Genomic DNA, 17,663 nt, shown 5'->3' with positions numbered 1-17,663 from the left:
TGCCATAAATGTTTAATGCTTTTTGACCTGTCCCAAATTAATTAATTCAGGGTTTGTTTTGATATTTCAACCTGCGTGTCCTGATTGTGTCTGGTGTGGATGGACAAAATCAACATGCACACGAGTGGTCTGGTCAGCATATTAGTGTTATGGCAGCAACATTGTCCAGGCAGCAACATTGAGTCCACCCACTCCATTGGTCCCAATGCAATACACTACACGCCTGCTTATAAATTACATATGGGATTATAGAGTGAAAAATATTCTAGGTGCCGAAGCAAAATTGATGTATGGCTATGTGTGTGCTGCCCATCATACCTGATTCCCTGCTGGGTGTGCAATATCAAGTGTGCCTATATTTAATGTGGTCTCAATCAAATTACCCATAGTTTATACTAGGCTATAGGCCTAGGCTATACGTAGTGCGTGCTTGGAGAACCACAGGGCAAAGTTATATTTGTATGAAAATGTACTTCCTTCCCGAGTTTTTTTTGCAGTGCTGGGAAGTTGTAAATAAAACTAGGCTACACTGCATTACACACTGCAATGGATAGCCCTGGCCTGCCCTGCTCTTGGTGATGCATACGATCTTCATATGATGGAGTGTCAGTGGTGCAGCTCAATCAAATCTCAGACACCCAGGATATTGGGAATTATTACTACCACTTAGAGACATAAAGTTGTAGTAGAGGTTTATCAGATGAGGAAATTGTAAGCTCCATGAAAACTGAATCAGATGAGAAACATGTACTGTTGAAATCGGAAGTTTACATACACCTTAGCCAAGTACATTTAAACTCAGTTTTTCACAATTCCTGACATTTAATCCTAGTAAAAATTCCCTGTTTTAGACCAGTTAGGATCACAACTTTATTTTAAGAATGTGAAATGTCAGAATAATAGTAGACAGAATGATTTATTTCAGCTTTTATTTTTTTCATCACATTCCCAATGGGTCATACATTTACATACACTCAATTTGTATTTGATAGCATTGCATTTAAATTGTTTAACTTGGGTCAAACGTTACGTGTAGCCTTCCACAAGCTTCCCACAATAAGTTGGGTGAATTTTGGCCCATTCCTCCTGACAGAGCTGGTGTAACTGAGTCAGGTTTGTAGGCCTCCTTGCTCGCACAAGCTTATTCAGTTCTGCCCACAAATGTTCTATGGGATTGAGGTCAGGGCTTTGTGATGGCCACTCCAATACCTTCACTTTGTTGTCCTTAAGCCATTTTGCCACAACTTTGGAAGTATGCTTGGGGTTATTGTCTGTTTGGAAGACCCATTTGCGACCAAGCTTTAACTTCCTGACTGATGTCTTTGAGATGTTGCTTCAATATATCCACATGATTTTCCTCCCTCATGTCATCTATTTTGTGAAGCGCACCAGTCCCGCCTGTAGCAAAGCACCCCCACAACATGATGCTGCCACCCGGTGCTTCACGGTTGGGATGGTGTTCTTCGGCTTGCAAGCCTACCTCTTTTTCCTCCAAACATAACAATAGTCATTATGGCCAAACAGTTCTATTTTTGTTTCATCAGACCAGAGGACATTTTTCCAAAAAGTACGATCTTTGTCCCCATGTGCAGTTGCAAACTGTAGTCTGGCTTTTTTATGACAGTTTTGGAGCAGTGGCTTCTTTCTTGCTGAGCGGCCTTTCAGGTTGTCGCGCCCTGACCTTAGAGAGCCGTTTTATTTCTCTATTTGGTTAGGTCAGGGTGTGATGTGGGGTGGGCATTCTATGTTTTGTATTTCTGTGTGTTTGGCCGAGTTTGGTTCCCAATCAGAGGCAGCTGTCTATCGTTGTCTCTGATTGGGAATCATACTTAGGTAGCCTGTTTTGCCTCCTTAGTTGTGTGTAGTTGACTTTGTTAGTGGCCTGTATAGCCCTAATAAGCTATGAGACAGAACACGTCTCCTTCCTGAGCGGTATGACGGCTGCGTCGTCCCATGGTGTTTATGCTTCTGTAGTATTGTTTGTACAAATGAACGTGGTACCTTCAGGCGTTTGGAAATTGCTCCCAAGGATGAACCAGACTTGTGGAGGTATATACTTTTTTGCTGGGGTCTTGGTTGATTTTTTTTAATTTTCCCATGATGTCAAGCAAACAAGCACTGAGTTTGAAGGTAGGCCTTGAAATATATCCACAGGTACACCTCCAATTGACTCAAACTATGTCAATTAGCCTATCAGAAGCTTCTAAAGCCATGACATCGTTTCCTGGAATTTTCCAAGCTGTTTAAATCAAATCAAATGTATTTATAGAGCCCTTCGTACATCAGCTGATATCTCAAAGTGCTGTACAGAAACCCAGCCTAAAACCCCAAACAGCAAGCAATGCAGGTGTAGAAGCACGGTGGCTAGGAAAAACTCCCTAGAAAGGCCAAAACCTAGGAAGAAACCTAGAGAGGAACCAGGCTATGAGGGGTGGCCAGTCCTCTTCTGGCTGTGCCGGGAGGAGATTATAACAGAACATGGCAAATATGTTCAAATGTTCATAAATGACCAGCATGGTCAGATAATAATAATCACAGTAGTTGTCGAGGGTGCAGCAAGTCAGCACCTCAGGAGTAAATGTCAGTTGGCTTTTCATAGCCGATCATTAAGAGTATCTCTACCGCTCCTGCGGTCTCTAGAGAGTTGAAAACAGTAGGTCTGGGACAGGTAGCACGTCCGGTGAACAGGTCAGGGTTCCATAGCTGGAGGCAGAACAGTTGAAACTGGAGCAGCAGCACAGCCAGGTGGACTGGGGACAGCAAGGAGTCATCATCCCAGGTCGTCCTGAGGCATGGTCCTAGGGCTCAGGTCCTCCAAGAGAGAGAGAGAAAGAGAGAATTAGAGAGCATACTTAAATTCACACAGGACTCCGGATAAGACAGGAGAAGTACTCCAGATATAACAAACTGACCCTAGCCCCCGACACATAAACTACTGCAGCATAAATACTGGAGGCTGAGACAGGAGGGGTCAGGAGACACTGTGGCCCCATCCGATGATACCCCCGGACAGGGCCAAACAGGAAGGATATAACCCCACCCACTTTGCCAAAGCACAGCCCCCACACCACTAGAGGGATACCTTCAACCACCAACTTACCATCCTGAGACAAGGCAGAGTATAGCCCACAAAGATCTCCGCCACGGCAGAGCGGGGCGCCAACCCAGACAGGAAGATCACGTCAGTGACTCAATCCACTCAAGTGAGGCTCCCCTCCCAGAGACGACATGAAAGAGCACCAGTAAGCCAGTGACTCAGCCCCTGTAATAGGTTTAGAGGCAGAGAATCCCAGTGGAGAGAGGGGAACCGGCCAGGCAGAGACAGCAAGGGCGGTTCGTTGCTCCAGAGCCTTTCCGTTCACCTTCACACTCCTGGGCCAGACTACACTCAATCATATGACCCACTGAAGAGATAAGTCTTCAGTAAAGACTTAAAGGTTGAGACCGAGTCTGCGTCTCTCTCATGGGTAGGCAGACCATTCCATAAAAATGGAGATCTATAGGAGAAAGCTCTGCCTCCAGCTGTTTGCTTAGAAATTCTAGGGACAATTAGGAGGCCTGCGTCTTGTGACCGTAGGTGTGTAGGTACGTGTAGGTATGTACGGCAGGACCAACTCGGAAAGATAGGTAGGAGCAAGCCCATGTAACGCTTTGTAGGTTAACAGTAAAACCTTGAAATCAGCCCTTGCCTTAACAGGAAGCCAGTGTAGGGAGGCTACCACTGGAGTAATATGATCAAATATTTTGGTTCTAGTCAGGATTCTAGCAGCCGTATTTAGCACTAACTGAAGTTTATTTAGTGCTTTATCCGGGTAGCCGGAAAGTAGAGCATTGCAGTAGTCTAACCTAGAAGTAACAAAAGCATGGATACATTTTTCTGCATCATTTTTTTGACAGAACATTTCTGATTTTTGCAATGTTACGTAGATGGAAAAAAGCTGTCCTTGAAACAGTCTTGATATGTTCGTCAAAAGAGAGATCAGGGTCCAGAGTAACGCCGAGGTCCTTCACAGTTTTATTTGAGACGACTTTACAACCATCAAGATTAATTGTCAGATTCAACAGAAGATCTCTTTGTTTCTTTGGACCTAGAACAAGCATCTCTGTTTTGTCCGAGTTTAAAAGTAGAACGTTTTCAGCCATCCACTTCCTCATGTCTGAAACACAGGCTTCAAGCGAGGGCAATTTTGGGGCTTCACCATGTTTCATTGAAAGGTACAGCTGTGTGTCATCCGCATAGCAGTGAAAGTTAACATTATGTTTTCAAACGACATCCCCAATAGGTAAAAAATATAGTGAAAACAATAGTGGTCCTAAAACGGAACCTTGAGGAACACCCGAAATGTACAGTTGATTTGTCAGAGGACAAACCATTCACAGAGACAAACTGATATCTTTCCGACAGATAAGATCTAAACCAGGCCAGAACTTGTCCGTGTACACCAATTTGGGTTTCCAATCTCTCCAAAAGAATGTGGTGATCGATGGTATCAAAGGCAGCACTAAGGTCTAGTAGCACGAGGACAGATGCAGAGCCTCAGTCTGACGCCATTAAAAGGTTATTTACCACCTTCACAAGTGCAGTCTCAGTGCTATGATGGGGTCTAAAACCAGACTGAAGCATTTTGTATACATTGTTTGTCTTCAGGAAGGCAGTGAGTTGATGCGCAACAGTTTTTTCTAAAATATTTGAGAGGAATGGAAGATTCGATATAGGCCGATAGTTTTTAATATTTTCTGGGTCATGGTTTGGCTTTTTCAAGAGAGGCTTTATTACTGCCACTTTTAGTGAGTTTGGTACACATCCGGTGGATAGAGAGCCGTTTATTATGTTCAACATAGGAGGGCCAGGCACATGAAGCAGCTCTTTAAGTAGTTTAGTTGGAATAGTGTCCAGTATGCAGCTTGAAGGTTTAGAGGCCATGATTATTTTCATCATTTTGTCAAGAGATATAGTACTAAAACACTTAAGTGTCTCTCTTGATCCTAGGTCCTAGCAGAGTTGTGCAGACTAAGGACAGCTGAGCTTTGGAGGAATATGCAGATTTAAAGAGGAGTCCGTAATTTGCTTTCTAATGATCATGATCTTTTCCTCAAAGAAGTTCATGAATTTATTATTGCTGAAGTGAAAGCCATCCTCACTTGGCACAGTCAACTTAGTGTATGTAAACTTCTGACCCACTGGAATTGTGATGCAGTGAATTATAAGTGAAATAATCTGTCTGTGAACAATTGTTGGGAAAAAGTACTTGTGTCATGCACAAAGTAGATGTCCTAACCGACTTGCCAAAACTAGTTTATTAACAAGAAATTTGTGGAGTGGTTGAAAAACGAGTTTTAATGACTCCAACCTAAGTGTATGTAAACTTCTGGCTTCAAATGTAATTGGAGAGTTGGACGTCAAAATAAGTGAGGATACACTGAAGTGTGTTTTGTCAGACGAGGCAAATTTTGGGGAGTTCAGGTTTACCACTCCAAATAATAGTGTGTTTACGTTGACTCGTGACAATGAAAATTACATTTTTATTTCACCTTTTTTTATCCAGGTAGGCTAGTTGAGAACAAGTTCTCATTTACAACTGCTACCTGGCCAAGATAAAACAAAGCAGTGCGACACAAACAACAACACAGAGTTACACATGGAATAAACAAACGTACAGTCAATAACACAATAAAAAAAAATGAAGTCTATGTACAGTGTGTGCAAATGGCATGAGGATGTAAGGCAATAAATAGGCCATAGTAGCGAAGTAATTACAATTTAGCAAATTAACACGAGTGATAGATGTGCAGATGATGATGTGCAAGTAGATATACTGGTGTGCAAAAGAGCAGAAAAGTAAATAAAAACAATATGGGGATGAGGTAGGTAGATTGGATGGGCTATTTACAGATGGGCTATGTAGAGCTGCAGCGATCGGTTAGCTGCTCAGATAGCTGGTGTTTAAAGTTTGTGAGGGAATTATAAGTCTCCAGCTTCAGCGATTATTGGAATTCGTTCCAGTCATTGGCAGCAGAGAACTGTAAGGAAAGGCGGCCAAAACAGGTGTTGGCTTTGGGGATGACCAGTGAGATATACCTGCTGGAGCACGTGCTACGGGTGGGTGTTGTTATCGTGACCAGTGAGCTGAGATAAGGCGGAGCTTTACCTAGCAAAGACTTATAGATGACCTGGAGCCAGTGAGTCTTGAGACGAATATGTAGCGAGGGCCAGCCGACGAGAGCGGTGTATGGGGATTTGGTGACACAACAGATGGCACTGTGATAGACTGCATCCAGTTTGCAGAGTAGAGTGTTGGAGGCTATTTTGTTTGATGACATCGCCGAAGTCAAGGATTGGTAGGATAGTCAGTTTACGAGGGTATGTTTGGCGGTGTTGTGAAGGAGGCTTTGTTGCGAAAGAGGACGCTGATTCTAGATTTCATTTTGGATTGGAGATGTTTAATATGAGTCTGGAAGAAGAGTTTACAGTCTAGCCAGACACCTAGGTATTTGTAGCTGTCCACATATTCTAAGTCGGAACCGTCCAGAGTAGTGATGCTAGTCGGGCGGGCGGGTGCGGGCAGCGAACGGTTGAAGAGCATGCATTTAGTTTTACTAGCGTTTAAGAGCAGTTGGAGGCCACAGAAGGAGTGTTGTATGGCATTGAAGCTCGTTTGGAGGTTTTAACACAGTGTCCAAAGAAGGGCCAGATGTATACAGAATGGTATCGTCTGAGTAGAGGTGGATCAGGGAATCACCCATAGCAAGAGCGACATCGTTGATATATACAGAGAAAATAGTCGGTCCGAGAATTGAACCCTGTAGTACCTCCATAGAGACTGCCAGAGGTCCGGACAACAGGCCCTCCGATTTGACACACTGAACTCTGTCTGAGAAGTAGTTGGTGAACCAGGCGAGGCAGTCATTTGAGAAACCAAGGCTGTTGAGTCTGCCGATAAGAATGCGGTGATTGACAGTTGAAAGCCTTGGTCAGGTCGATGAAGACGGCTGCACAGTACTGTCTTTTATCGATGGCGGTTATGATATCGTTTAGTACCTTGAGTGTAGCTGAGGTGCACCCATGACCAGCTCGGAAACCGGATTGCACAGCGGAGAAGGTACGGTGGGATTCTAAATGGTCAGTGATCTGTTTATTGACGTGGCTTTCAAAGACTTTAGAAAGGCAGGGAAGGATGGATGTAGGTCTGTAACAGTTTGGGTCTAGAGTGTCACCACCTTTGAATAGGGGGATGACCGCGGCAGCTTTCCAATCTTTAGGGATCTCAAAAGATACGAAAGAGAGGTTTAACAGACCGGTAATAGGGGTTGCAACAATGGCGGCGGATAATTTTAGAAAGAGAGGGTCCAGATTGTCTAGCCCAGCTGATTTGTACGGGTCCAGGTTTTGCAGCTCTTTCAGAACATCTGTTATCTGGATTTGGGTGAAGGAGAAGCTGGGGAGGCTTGGGCAAGTAGCTGCGGGGGTACGGAGCTGTTGGCCGGGGATGGGGTAGCCAGGAGGAAAGCATGGCCAGCCGTGGATAAATGCTTATTGAAATGTTTGATTATCGTGTATTTATGGGTGGTGACAGTATTATCTAGCCTTAGTGCAGTTGGCAGCTGGGAGGAGGTGCTCTTATTCTTCATGGACTTTACAGTGTCCCAAAACTTTTTGGAGTTAGAGCTACAGGATGCAGATTTCTGTTTGATGAAGCTAGCCTTAGCTTTCCTGACTGACTGCCTGTATTGGTTCCTGACTTCTCTGAAAAGTTGCATATTGCGGGGACTATTCGATGCTAGTGCAGTTCGCCACAGGATGTTTTTGTGCTGGTTGAGGGCAGTCAGGTCTGGAATGAACCAAGGGCTATATCTGTTCTTAGTTCTACATTTTTTGAAAGGGGCATGCTTATTTAAGATGATGAAGAAATCCTCAACTGACGGGATGAGGTCAATATCCTTCCAGGTACCCGGGCCAGGTCGATTAGAAAGGCCTGCTCGCAGAAGTCTTTTAGGGAGCGTTTGACAGTGATAAGGGGTGGTCGTTTGACCGTTTGACCGATACAGGGATCGCTGAGATCCTGATTGAAAACAGCAGAGGTGTATTTGGAGGGCAAGTTGGTCAGGATATTATCTATGAGGGTGCCCATGTTTACGGATTTAGGGTTGTACCTGGTGGGTTCCTTGATAATTTGTGTGAGATTGAGGGCATCTAGTTTAGATTGTAGGACTGCCGGGGTGTTAAGCATATCCCAGTTTAGGTCACCTAACAGAACGAACTCTGAAGATAGATGGGGGGGCAATTAATTCACATATGGTGTCCAGGGCACAGCTGGGAGCTGAAGGGCGTTTGTAACAACAGTGAGAGACTTATTTCTGGAGAGATTCATTTTAAAAATTAGAAGTTCGAACTGTTTGGGCATAGACCTGGAAAGTATGACAGAACTTTGCAGGCTATCTCTGCAGTAGACTGCAACTCCTCCTTCTTTGGCAGTTCTATCTTGATGGAAAATGTTGTAGTTGGGGATGGAAATCTCAGAATTTTTGGTGGCCTTCCTAAGCCAGGATTCAGACATGGCAAGGACATCAGGGTTGGCGGAGTGTGCTAAAGCAATGAGTAAAACAAACTTAGAGAGGAGGCTTCTGATGTTAACATGCATGAAACCAAGGATTTTTCGGTTACAGAAGTCAACAAATGAGAGTGCCTGGGGACATGCAGGGCCTGGGTTAACCTCCACATCACCCGAGTAACAGAGGAGGAGTAGGATGAGGGTACGGCTAAAGGCTATCAAAACTTGTCGTCTAGTGCGTTGTGGACAGAGAATAAAAGGAGCAGATTTCTGGGCGTGGTAGGATAGGTTCAGGGCATAATGTACAGACGGGTATGGTAGGGTGCGAGTACATTGGAGGTAAACCCAGGCAGTGAGTGACAATAAGAGAGGTTGCATCTCTGGATGCAGTTATGCTGGGTGAGGTGGGACAAAGGAGGTATCTGAGGCATGTTGAGTGGTACTAGGGGCTCCGCAGTAAACTAAAACAATGATAACTATCCTAAACAACAGTATACAAGGCATATTGACATTTGAGAAAGCCAAAGCGAGGCATAAAGCAATCACAGGTATTGATTGGGAGAGCTAGCTAAGACAACAACAGCTAATTGGCTAAGACAACAACAACAGGTAAAATGGCGATGAATGGGCGGAGAGTGAGACGGTCCATTCATAAAGAAGTAGTAGGTCTTTAAAAAAAGATATCTTTGGTAGGCCTGCACCCAGAAAGAAGTGGTAGGTATTTTAAAAAGTTCTCATTGATAGGCCTGCACCCAGAAAGAAGTGGTAGGTATTTTAAAAAGTTCTCATTGGTAGGCCTGCACCGCTGACAAGTACAGTATGTAGGCTAATCCATATACAGTGATTTGGATTGTGGCCAATTTTTTGACCTTGGAACATATTGTAGAACCCACATTTAATGCAAATGAAACTTAAATATGAACAAATATGAACTAGTTTTCAATATATTATGAATAATTACAGGGTATTGACACATTTCTACTGCTACATGGGGGACTTTTATTTTGAACATTTCCTAAGTAATTTTTTGGTGTTGCTGGCGAGATGCTGATAAACCAACCATTGGTTGAGAATAACAGAGCTCTCCACTTTAAACGAATGTGGGAAAGAAATGTGAATTGTTTTGCTCTCAAGAAAAGGGTGGCATTGAAAGGAGTGATTACTGGGGTAGCGGTAAATGTGAAAGCTGACCAACTGAAGGGGAAGATCCCGGGTCTTTGCCCGACAAAGTGATCCTGTACGAGCTTTTGTGCCTAATACATTACATTGTTACAGGTGTCAAGCTTATGGGCATGTGGCAGCAGTGTGTAGGAGGGAAGTTCCTAGGTGTGAGAAGTGTGCACAAGGGCTTGAGACAAAGGAATGTGTAGCATTGGGGAAAGTAGTGGTACAGTACGTGTTAATTTTAGGAGTGCCTATGGGACTGGGGGACAGAAATGTCCTGTGCGAGAGACAGGTTGAGATTTCCAGGGTTAGAGTAGTGCAGAAGTTGTCATATGATGAGGCAGTGAAGATAGTAGAGGATGGGTTAAGGGGGGATCATGAGAGGAGTGGTGTGAGTAGTAGATCTGTACCAGTACAGATGGATAAACCAACAAGTGATATACACTACCCGTCAAAAGTTTGGACCCACCTACTCATTCAAAAAAAAAAAAATCTACTATTTTCTACATTGTAGAATAATAGTGAAGACCTCAAAATTATGAAATAACACATATGGAATCATGTAGTAACCAAAAAAGTATAAAACAAAAGGGTGGCTACTTTGAAGAATCTCAAATATAGAATATATATTTTTGTTTAACACTTTTTTTGGTTACTACATGATTCCATATGTGTTATTTCATAGTTTTGAGGTCTTCACTATTATTCTACAGTGTAGAAAATTGTTATAATAAAGAAAAACCCTTGAATGAGTAGGTGGGTCCAAACTTTTGACTGCTACTGTATGTTTCAGTAATATTGGATTTTTGGCATTTATAGCAATGGTTATCAACTATATTGCAGGGATGGAACGTAAGTCACAGAAAATAGAGGTTGTGGTGGCAGCTGCAGAGAGGTATTTGGGTGTGTGAGACTTGACATCGGAAGAGTTACAGGGTGTGTTAAGTAGCGGAGTCCCATCCATTCTTGTTGTTGGCCTGAAGTAGGACTAAATAGATTTAAATAGTGGAGAATGGTAATTATTATTATTATTTTGTGAGTGTAGTGTTAGATGGTAGGGTATTTGTAGTATATGTTTATATATATTTTTTTAAGCAAAGTTTAAGGGAGTTATACTCCAGTCTAGTAGGTGGCGGTAATGCAACATTTATTGGATGCCAACCGCGGTTAAACAGCATCGAAGAAGAAGCAGAAGAACTACAGAGTCTTGCATAAACTGCATAATATGTTTTGTAATGTTTTTTTTATTACAGTTAGCAGTAGTTAGCTAAACACACTCCGAGGCTGTAAACCGTCTACACAGTAACTACATCGCAAAGAAAGGTAAATAATATTTTAGTGCAAAATGTTGCATACTCCAGTTAACTCCTTCGACGAAATATATAACTTTGATAACAGCTAACGTTAAGCGTCGAAGGAGTTAACTTTGATAACAGCTAAGCTGCTGGAAGTATCAACAACCGTACGATGAATGTCGAGTTTAAATGAACCAGCTAATTTCTGTATTAGATATGATGTCAGTTCAACAGATGAGTACACAACCCGAAATGTTGAAAGCATTTGATCTAGATATTGGTTTAATTTAGAATGGAATGCAGTCTGTTTACTATCCTGCATTTTTTTTTTAGGATGGCTCAAGTGCCCAAAGTTACGCTGGCAGGGGGCTTGGAGATATGCCGCATCCTGAACGGCATGTGGCAGGTATCAGGTGCTCATGGTCCGGTGGATCATCCCAAAGCAGGTAAACTGAAAGTAGGGTAAAAGTTCACTCCAAAATCTAATTTATTCACACGTTTTTAGACGTTAAGTGTCTAGCTAATGTCTTGAGTGAGTGCCCCACACAATATTTTGTCCAGTTTATTTAACTGAGAACAAATTATAATTTACAGCAACAACCTGGGGAACAGTCACAGGATGAATGATCCAATTGTAAACTGGGGATGATTAGGTGACTGTATGAGGGTCAGATTGGAAATTTAGCCAGGACACCAGGGTTAACACCCCTATTCTTACAATAAGTGCCATGGGATCTTTAATGACCACAGAGAGTCAGGACACCCGTTTAACGTCCCATCCAAAAGACAGCACCCTACTCAGGGCAATGGCCCCAATCACTGCCCTGGGGAATTGGGATGTTTGTTTTTTTAGACCAGAGGAAAGGGTACCTCCTGCTGGCCCTCCAACACCACTTCCAGCAGCATCTGGTCTCCCATCCAGGGACTGACCAGGACCAACACTGCTTAACTTCAGAAGTAAGCCAGGAGTGAGATGCAGGGTAGTAGGCTGCTGGTTATAGCTATAGCCTATCAGTTCCATACAGTATCAATGGAAAAATGGGTACTATATAATTAAAAAAATAAATAGATGATGCTACCTATTATAGCATTTTTTTACCCACAATTTTTATTTCCCTAACAGTTATTATCAAACCCCCTTTTCCTATTCCAGTGCAGGCGATGCAAGCCTATATTGATGCTGGGCTAACAACTTTTGACATGGCAGATATCTATGGACCAGCGGAGGAGATTTTTGGACACTTCAACAGCCAGGTATGAATTGTTGTTGTAACCTACACCACACAAACTCCAGATTATGAACCTGTTGGATTGAAAGTGTATGTACATATTGTAGATTGTATGAACATTGATCTCAGATGTGTGTGCAAGTGGAGCAGTATCCCTGAATTGGCACAGGAGGGAGCTAATGTAGCACAGTTGCTATTCTGCGGTTGGGCTGCTTAGTCTCGCTCTCAAGAATCAGGGGAGAGATGGTGTATGGAAGATCAGTAAATTCTCACTCTCACTTATACACACACATGAAAAAGCCCTTACACGTCAAGCCATAGTCATACACACATTGTCAGATGCACTCTTACACCCACACTCTTTTTTTTCACCATTAACATTGGTTTTAATATGAATATTTTTTTTAAATTTGAAGATTTTTTAAAATTTGCATCTTCATTTATTGATTCCTTTGGATTTCAGACCTTGTCAGTGCCCAGGCACGCTGCATCTCACACGATTTTGACTTGGATGTGTTTTGACACCTGGAATAATGTCCTCCGAGAATGCTTCCCAACACCAACCTCTCTGAGGATTGAATCGCCTGTCTGTAACTAGACACATCTGCTCTGCTCTCACGTGTGAAACGGAGAGATTTATATGGTCTCTCACGTCTGACTGAAAAGTGTCTGAGATCTTTGAGGGGATTATGTGGACTGAGGGTGTTATTATATAAAGTGTGGTACACAACCAGACTGAGTACATTTTGTGAATACTTTTCAGTGTCTTTTCACAGATGGCATGGACTGTAATTGTAGCATTCTGTTTTCTAGCTGAAATCGAAACTCAGCTATGATGCTGCACCAGCCCTGCAGGGTTTGACCAAATGGGTGCCACGACCTGGACCAATGGACCGCAAGGTGAGTCTTTTTAATACAGACTAGTGTGTGAAAAGTCATCCTGCAAGTTGTCTACCATCCATTAAAATCTGAACGCTAAATACTGTATATCACACCCACCAATTAACAATTAGAACTGCTTGAGGGCAGTGTCTCAGGACAACTTTCAGCTCTGTGAGAGACTCCCTTATCTAATTCTATTTTGAGGTGTCTGTTCTGGTTCACCTATGTCACTTGGCTGCAACAAAAGCCTGCACCCTCACCAGCCATAACAGGGTAAGATAACTCACGCCTGGTGTAGACATCTTTAATATGTCTCGTCACTAGGTTGTGGAGAAGGCATTGCAGCGTTCCATGGACCGTATGCAGGTGGATTCTCTGGACTGTGTGCAGTTCCACTGGTGGAACTACAGCGATAATAGATACCTGCATGCCCTGGGGCACCTGTCTGACCTGCAGCAGGATGGACTCATACGTAGGTCATCTTATATAACCATTTACTAATCCCATGCACACAAGCTCTTTGTTAAGATTCACAGTTCACCCATGTACCTTGTGTACTTGTTGATGAGCTGTGCCTGTTTGTCAAGTTTAGATGTACTCCTTATTTTCTTACTCTTCAGGAGAGCTGGCCCTCACCAACTTTGACACTCAGAGGCTTGAGGAGATCACAAACAAAGGGATCAGAGTCTCCAGTAACCAGGTACAGTGCCTGCTCCCTCATTCCCTCATTTGTTTTCCCCATCTTTCTCTCGCTTTCTCACTAGCTTAATGGGAGGCAATTTCCTTGTGCCTTATAGAATATTGTGAAATCTGTGCATGTTCAGTACATTAGTCTGCGTCAGCGTTCAGTATGTCCAGTATTAATGTCCAGTGATGTTTCCTCCCAGGTGCAGTACTCTCTGATTGACCAGCGGCCCGCTGTTAAGATGGAGGCGGTCTGCCTGTCTCACGGCATCCAGCTCCTCACCTATGGAACTCTGGGTGAGGACCGGTCTGAGGTCATATGGGATTAAGTCATCACGGCCACTACTCTACTCCTACTATTTGGCTGCTCTAGTTCATCAGGGGTTAGCCATTTAAGAGGATGAAGAAGCACAAGCATTCATGTCACTGCACTGAGAGAGTCAGTGGTGAAGGGTTGGATTAGGTCCCAGTTAGCCTGGCCCAGGTCTGTATGGGGTTTAGCCTACCCATCTGACCTATAGATCTAGACCAGGCTAGCTCACAGTTACTGTTGCAACCTTAGTGACCGGTTATGGTCTGTTTTCTTCAACTTATGTGACTTACGATATTATATCGTAAATCACATAACTTTAGACAGACCCATAATTGCTCATTCTAGTCATGGACCACTTGATATTCTGATCTGATAATGCCTTTGAAATTACTGACTCTCCCGCATAAGTCGTAATGAAAAACATAACGTACTCTCGCCAGATATGTTGGGGAAAAAATCTGAGATACTGCATGCTTTGCTTTGATGCATTATGGTTATTAGTATTACTGAAATTAGCAAGTCATTTAATATAGTGTTAGCGATTTTAGAAATCCTTTCCGTATTGACTCTTGCAATGTGGGGTGTAGTGATATAAAATGGTGGCAATCTAAGATGGAGTCCAAACTGACGATGCGTCTCTGCTGTTTCTCTGCTTCCCTCTTCACCCAATCTCCTCTCTTCTTCATCTTTACCCTGTCTCTGTCTCTCTTTCTGTATCCAACCCCACCCTCCTCCATCTTTTTAAACCTCCATCGCTCGATCCCCCCTCTACTTCTCAGCTGGTGGTCTACTCTCAGAGCGCTATCTGGGGAAGGCAGAGCCTACAAGCAGGGTGGAGCTCAACACTGCCTCCCTCAGTAAATACAAGAAGGTGATTGATGGCTGGGGAGGATGGGGGCTGTTCCAGGAGCTGCTGGTTCTCTTGGGCGGTGTTGCCCAGGGCCACAGCTGCTCCATTGCCAACGTGGCTACCCGCTACATTCTGGACCGGCCAGCAGTGGCTGGAGTCATCGTGGGCTGTCGTCTCGGCGTTGCTGGGGCGGAACACATCAAGGACAGCCTGCACAGCTGCAGCCCAGAGTTGGAGCTCACGGCGCAAGACCTGCGCACCATAGACGGCGTGCTGCAGCGCTCGCGTGACCTCATGAGCCTCATCGGAGATTGTGGAGACGAGTACAGGAACTAGAGGAGAAAAGAGAAGATGGACCAGAGCATCTGGGTTGGAGGGAAGTTGAGATGGGGTACTGGAGGAAGAACATGTAAATGTGTGAATAAATGTGTGTATAGATGATGATGGGAAGTTAGAGGATGGCAGGAGTAGAAGGAAATGTGGTGGGAAGAGAAGGCCTGGGGGGCTGAAACTGAAAATGACAGATGGGAGGGGCATGAGGGGGAATGACAGCATGAACTATGACAGGGCACACAGATATACAGCCTTTTACTTTTATTTTTAAAAATAGTGTCAACGTGTGATAAATGTTACCCTGTACCCATATAATTAAGAATGTAATGTATATAGCGTCAATATGTCTCTGTGTATGGAAAGGGCTTTTAAGTAAAATAAGATATTGACCTAAAGCAGCTTGTTTAATTTACAATACGCACAATAGTTATTGATAGTTTTTGTAAAAATCCTCTTCCTGTACTCTTTCATGACATCCCTTCAGACAAGGAGAATTTTTTTATTTCTATTACATTACTCAAGAGGGAAATGTCTCTGTGTTTGAGGTGGTCTGTGGTGGGCCTTTGTTTGCGGTATGCTGGTGTTGTGTTTGTTTGAGGATTACTAGGGTGGAAGATGTGGGTAGACCTGTCTGGCGTACACTGGGAAGAGTTTCACTAGGGAAGTAGATCATGGTGGAGTCCTCTGATGTTCCTTGACAGAGCTAGCTGACTGGCTGTTCACTCAAGGGTCTGGATATATGCAAACAGGAGGGGTCAGAGGAAGATTTGGGGTGGGGGTAGCACTGAGGGGCAATTAGATGACAGGCTAGAAGATTAGGGGTGGGTGTAGCACTGAGGGGCAATTAGATGACAGGCTAGAAGATTAGGGGTGGGTGCCAGCTGGGGGGCAGGAGCAGGGGTATTTCGGGGGTCTTTCCATCTCTTGTAACTGTGGTAATGAGGCATTGATACTGTACAAGAGACAGACGCTCTAATGAACATGATGATTCCCCCAGACTGCCACTATCGCAGCTGCTGAAACTAACAGGGAGTGTACCCACAGCCTGGGGTTAAAGGTCAGATACAAGATCACATGTACTCCACTATGGGGAAACACACTAGGGTATAGTACAGTACTATGACATCCAGTAAAACTACAGTCTCTCACCAAGGGACTGAGTTTAGCCTGCTTCAGTGTGCCTCAGACTAAGGGCTTAATTCAATTAGATCTGCTTGAACCAATATCAGCATAGCAGTTGTTTTGGCAGTGTCGGAGGTGGAACTACATTAGAGTTGACAAATCCACAAGTGACTCTTGGAATTATACCTACAGTAAAGCAGACATTGCCTGCATAGGGTCGTATTAACAGAAATCCCATGCAGCCTTGTTTACAAGTTCAAACAGTGGAATGTGAGATTGAATCTACACGTCCATTAGGCTGATAGAAATCCTCATTATTTAGTTGAATGATTTTTCGATTTGAGCGTAATTATCTCGTTCTGAACTTCTAATGTGAGTGGGGCGGGTGTGGCTTAGTGACAAAGATTTGACGTCTTCAACGCAGTTCCTCCAAAACATCCGCATCGCTATTGTCAGTTAACACTTGATCTGATTAAATCTAGGCCCTAAACACCTTGTTTTCCCCAGCTCAGTGGTCTTCAGGTTAGTGTGACAGCAGCCATGTGTGGTTGGTATTATATTTCTGTGGTGGGCTACTGTGTATCTATCAGCTGTCCTCTCTCTCATCTTGTTGGATGACCCTATGTTTAAAGAGCATCTCTGTCTGTAGTTTCATGCACACATACATGCTGATGTGCCCTTGAATCTTTCAATAGGCTTTTTAATTATTAAAACTCATGAAATATGCACAGCACGAGGTGGGTGGTTGATATGTCCTTGTATGTTCAGCTCTCAATGCAGCATGCATACAGGGCCCATAGTCCAGACTATCAGCAGACACACTGCACCAGATTGATCAGGTGTGGCTCAAGTCAATGTTTGTGTGTTATTTGGTATTTTTATTGAATATTAAAACATTCAATATACCTGCAGTGAAGCCGATTATCATTTACATTCAGTCATCAAGCAGACTCCCATGCAGAGCGATCCACAGGGGCAACCAGAGTCAAGTGCCCTGCCCAAGGGCACGTCGACAGATCTCCCACCAAGTCAAATCGGGGACCCAAATCAGCGACCTATCGGCCACCGGCCCATCTCCCAACCGCCAGGGTACCAAACATCCAAGATCCCCCCACAGTTCCCCGAGAGCTGCCCCTCGACCATCCAAGACCCCCCCCCCCCCAAAAAAACCTCTCCCTCCACTCCCCCAAGGAATTCTGTACAATCAATTTTGCGTTGTTTTATATATCAACTCATACACCC

The 17,663-nt window shown here is 43.8% G+C and overlaps 1 protein-coding gene across 3 annotated transcripts in view; it reads left to right on the top strand.

Moving 5' to 3' along the window:
• Window positions 1–17,151, top strand: part of LOC129861131 (uncharacterized) — a 39,511-nt gene extending 22,360 nt beyond the window's left edge. For 2 of the 3 annotated variants that reach the window (XM_055932281.1, XM_055932282.1), the window contains exons 5-11: window positions 11,342–11,454; window positions 12,162–12,262; window positions 13,051–13,137; window positions 13,444–13,591; window positions 13,740–13,819; window positions 14,007–14,100; window positions 14,896–17,151. In XM_055932281.1, the coding sequence (XP_055788256.1) occupies window positions 11,342–11,454; window positions 12,162–12,262; window positions 13,051–13,137; window positions 13,444–13,591; window positions 13,740–13,819; window positions 14,007–14,100; window positions 14,896–15,302 (1,030 nt within the window). In that variant the 3' untranslated portion in view covers window positions 15,303–17,151. Of the gene's footprint in view, window positions 1–10,481; window positions 11,037–11,341; window positions 11,455–12,161; window positions 12,263–13,050; window positions 13,138–13,443; window positions 13,592–13,739; window positions 13,820–14,006; window positions 14,101–14,895 lie in introns of those variants that run through there. The other variant, XM_055932283.1, reaches the window with a different exon arrangement.
• The last annotated feature ends 512 nt before the right edge of the window (window positions 17,152–17,663 follow it).

Source organism: Salvelinus fontinalis, chromosome 8 (genome assembly GCF_029448725.1).
Source record: "Salvelinus fontinalis isolate EN_2023a chromosome 8, ASM2944872v1, whole genome shotgun sequence".
Taxonomy (NCBI): domain Eukaryota; kingdom Metazoa; phylum Chordata; class Actinopteri; order Salmoniformes; family Salmonidae; genus Salvelinus; species Salvelinus fontinalis.
This window is presented reverse-complemented; position numbering and strand designations above follow the sequence as displayed.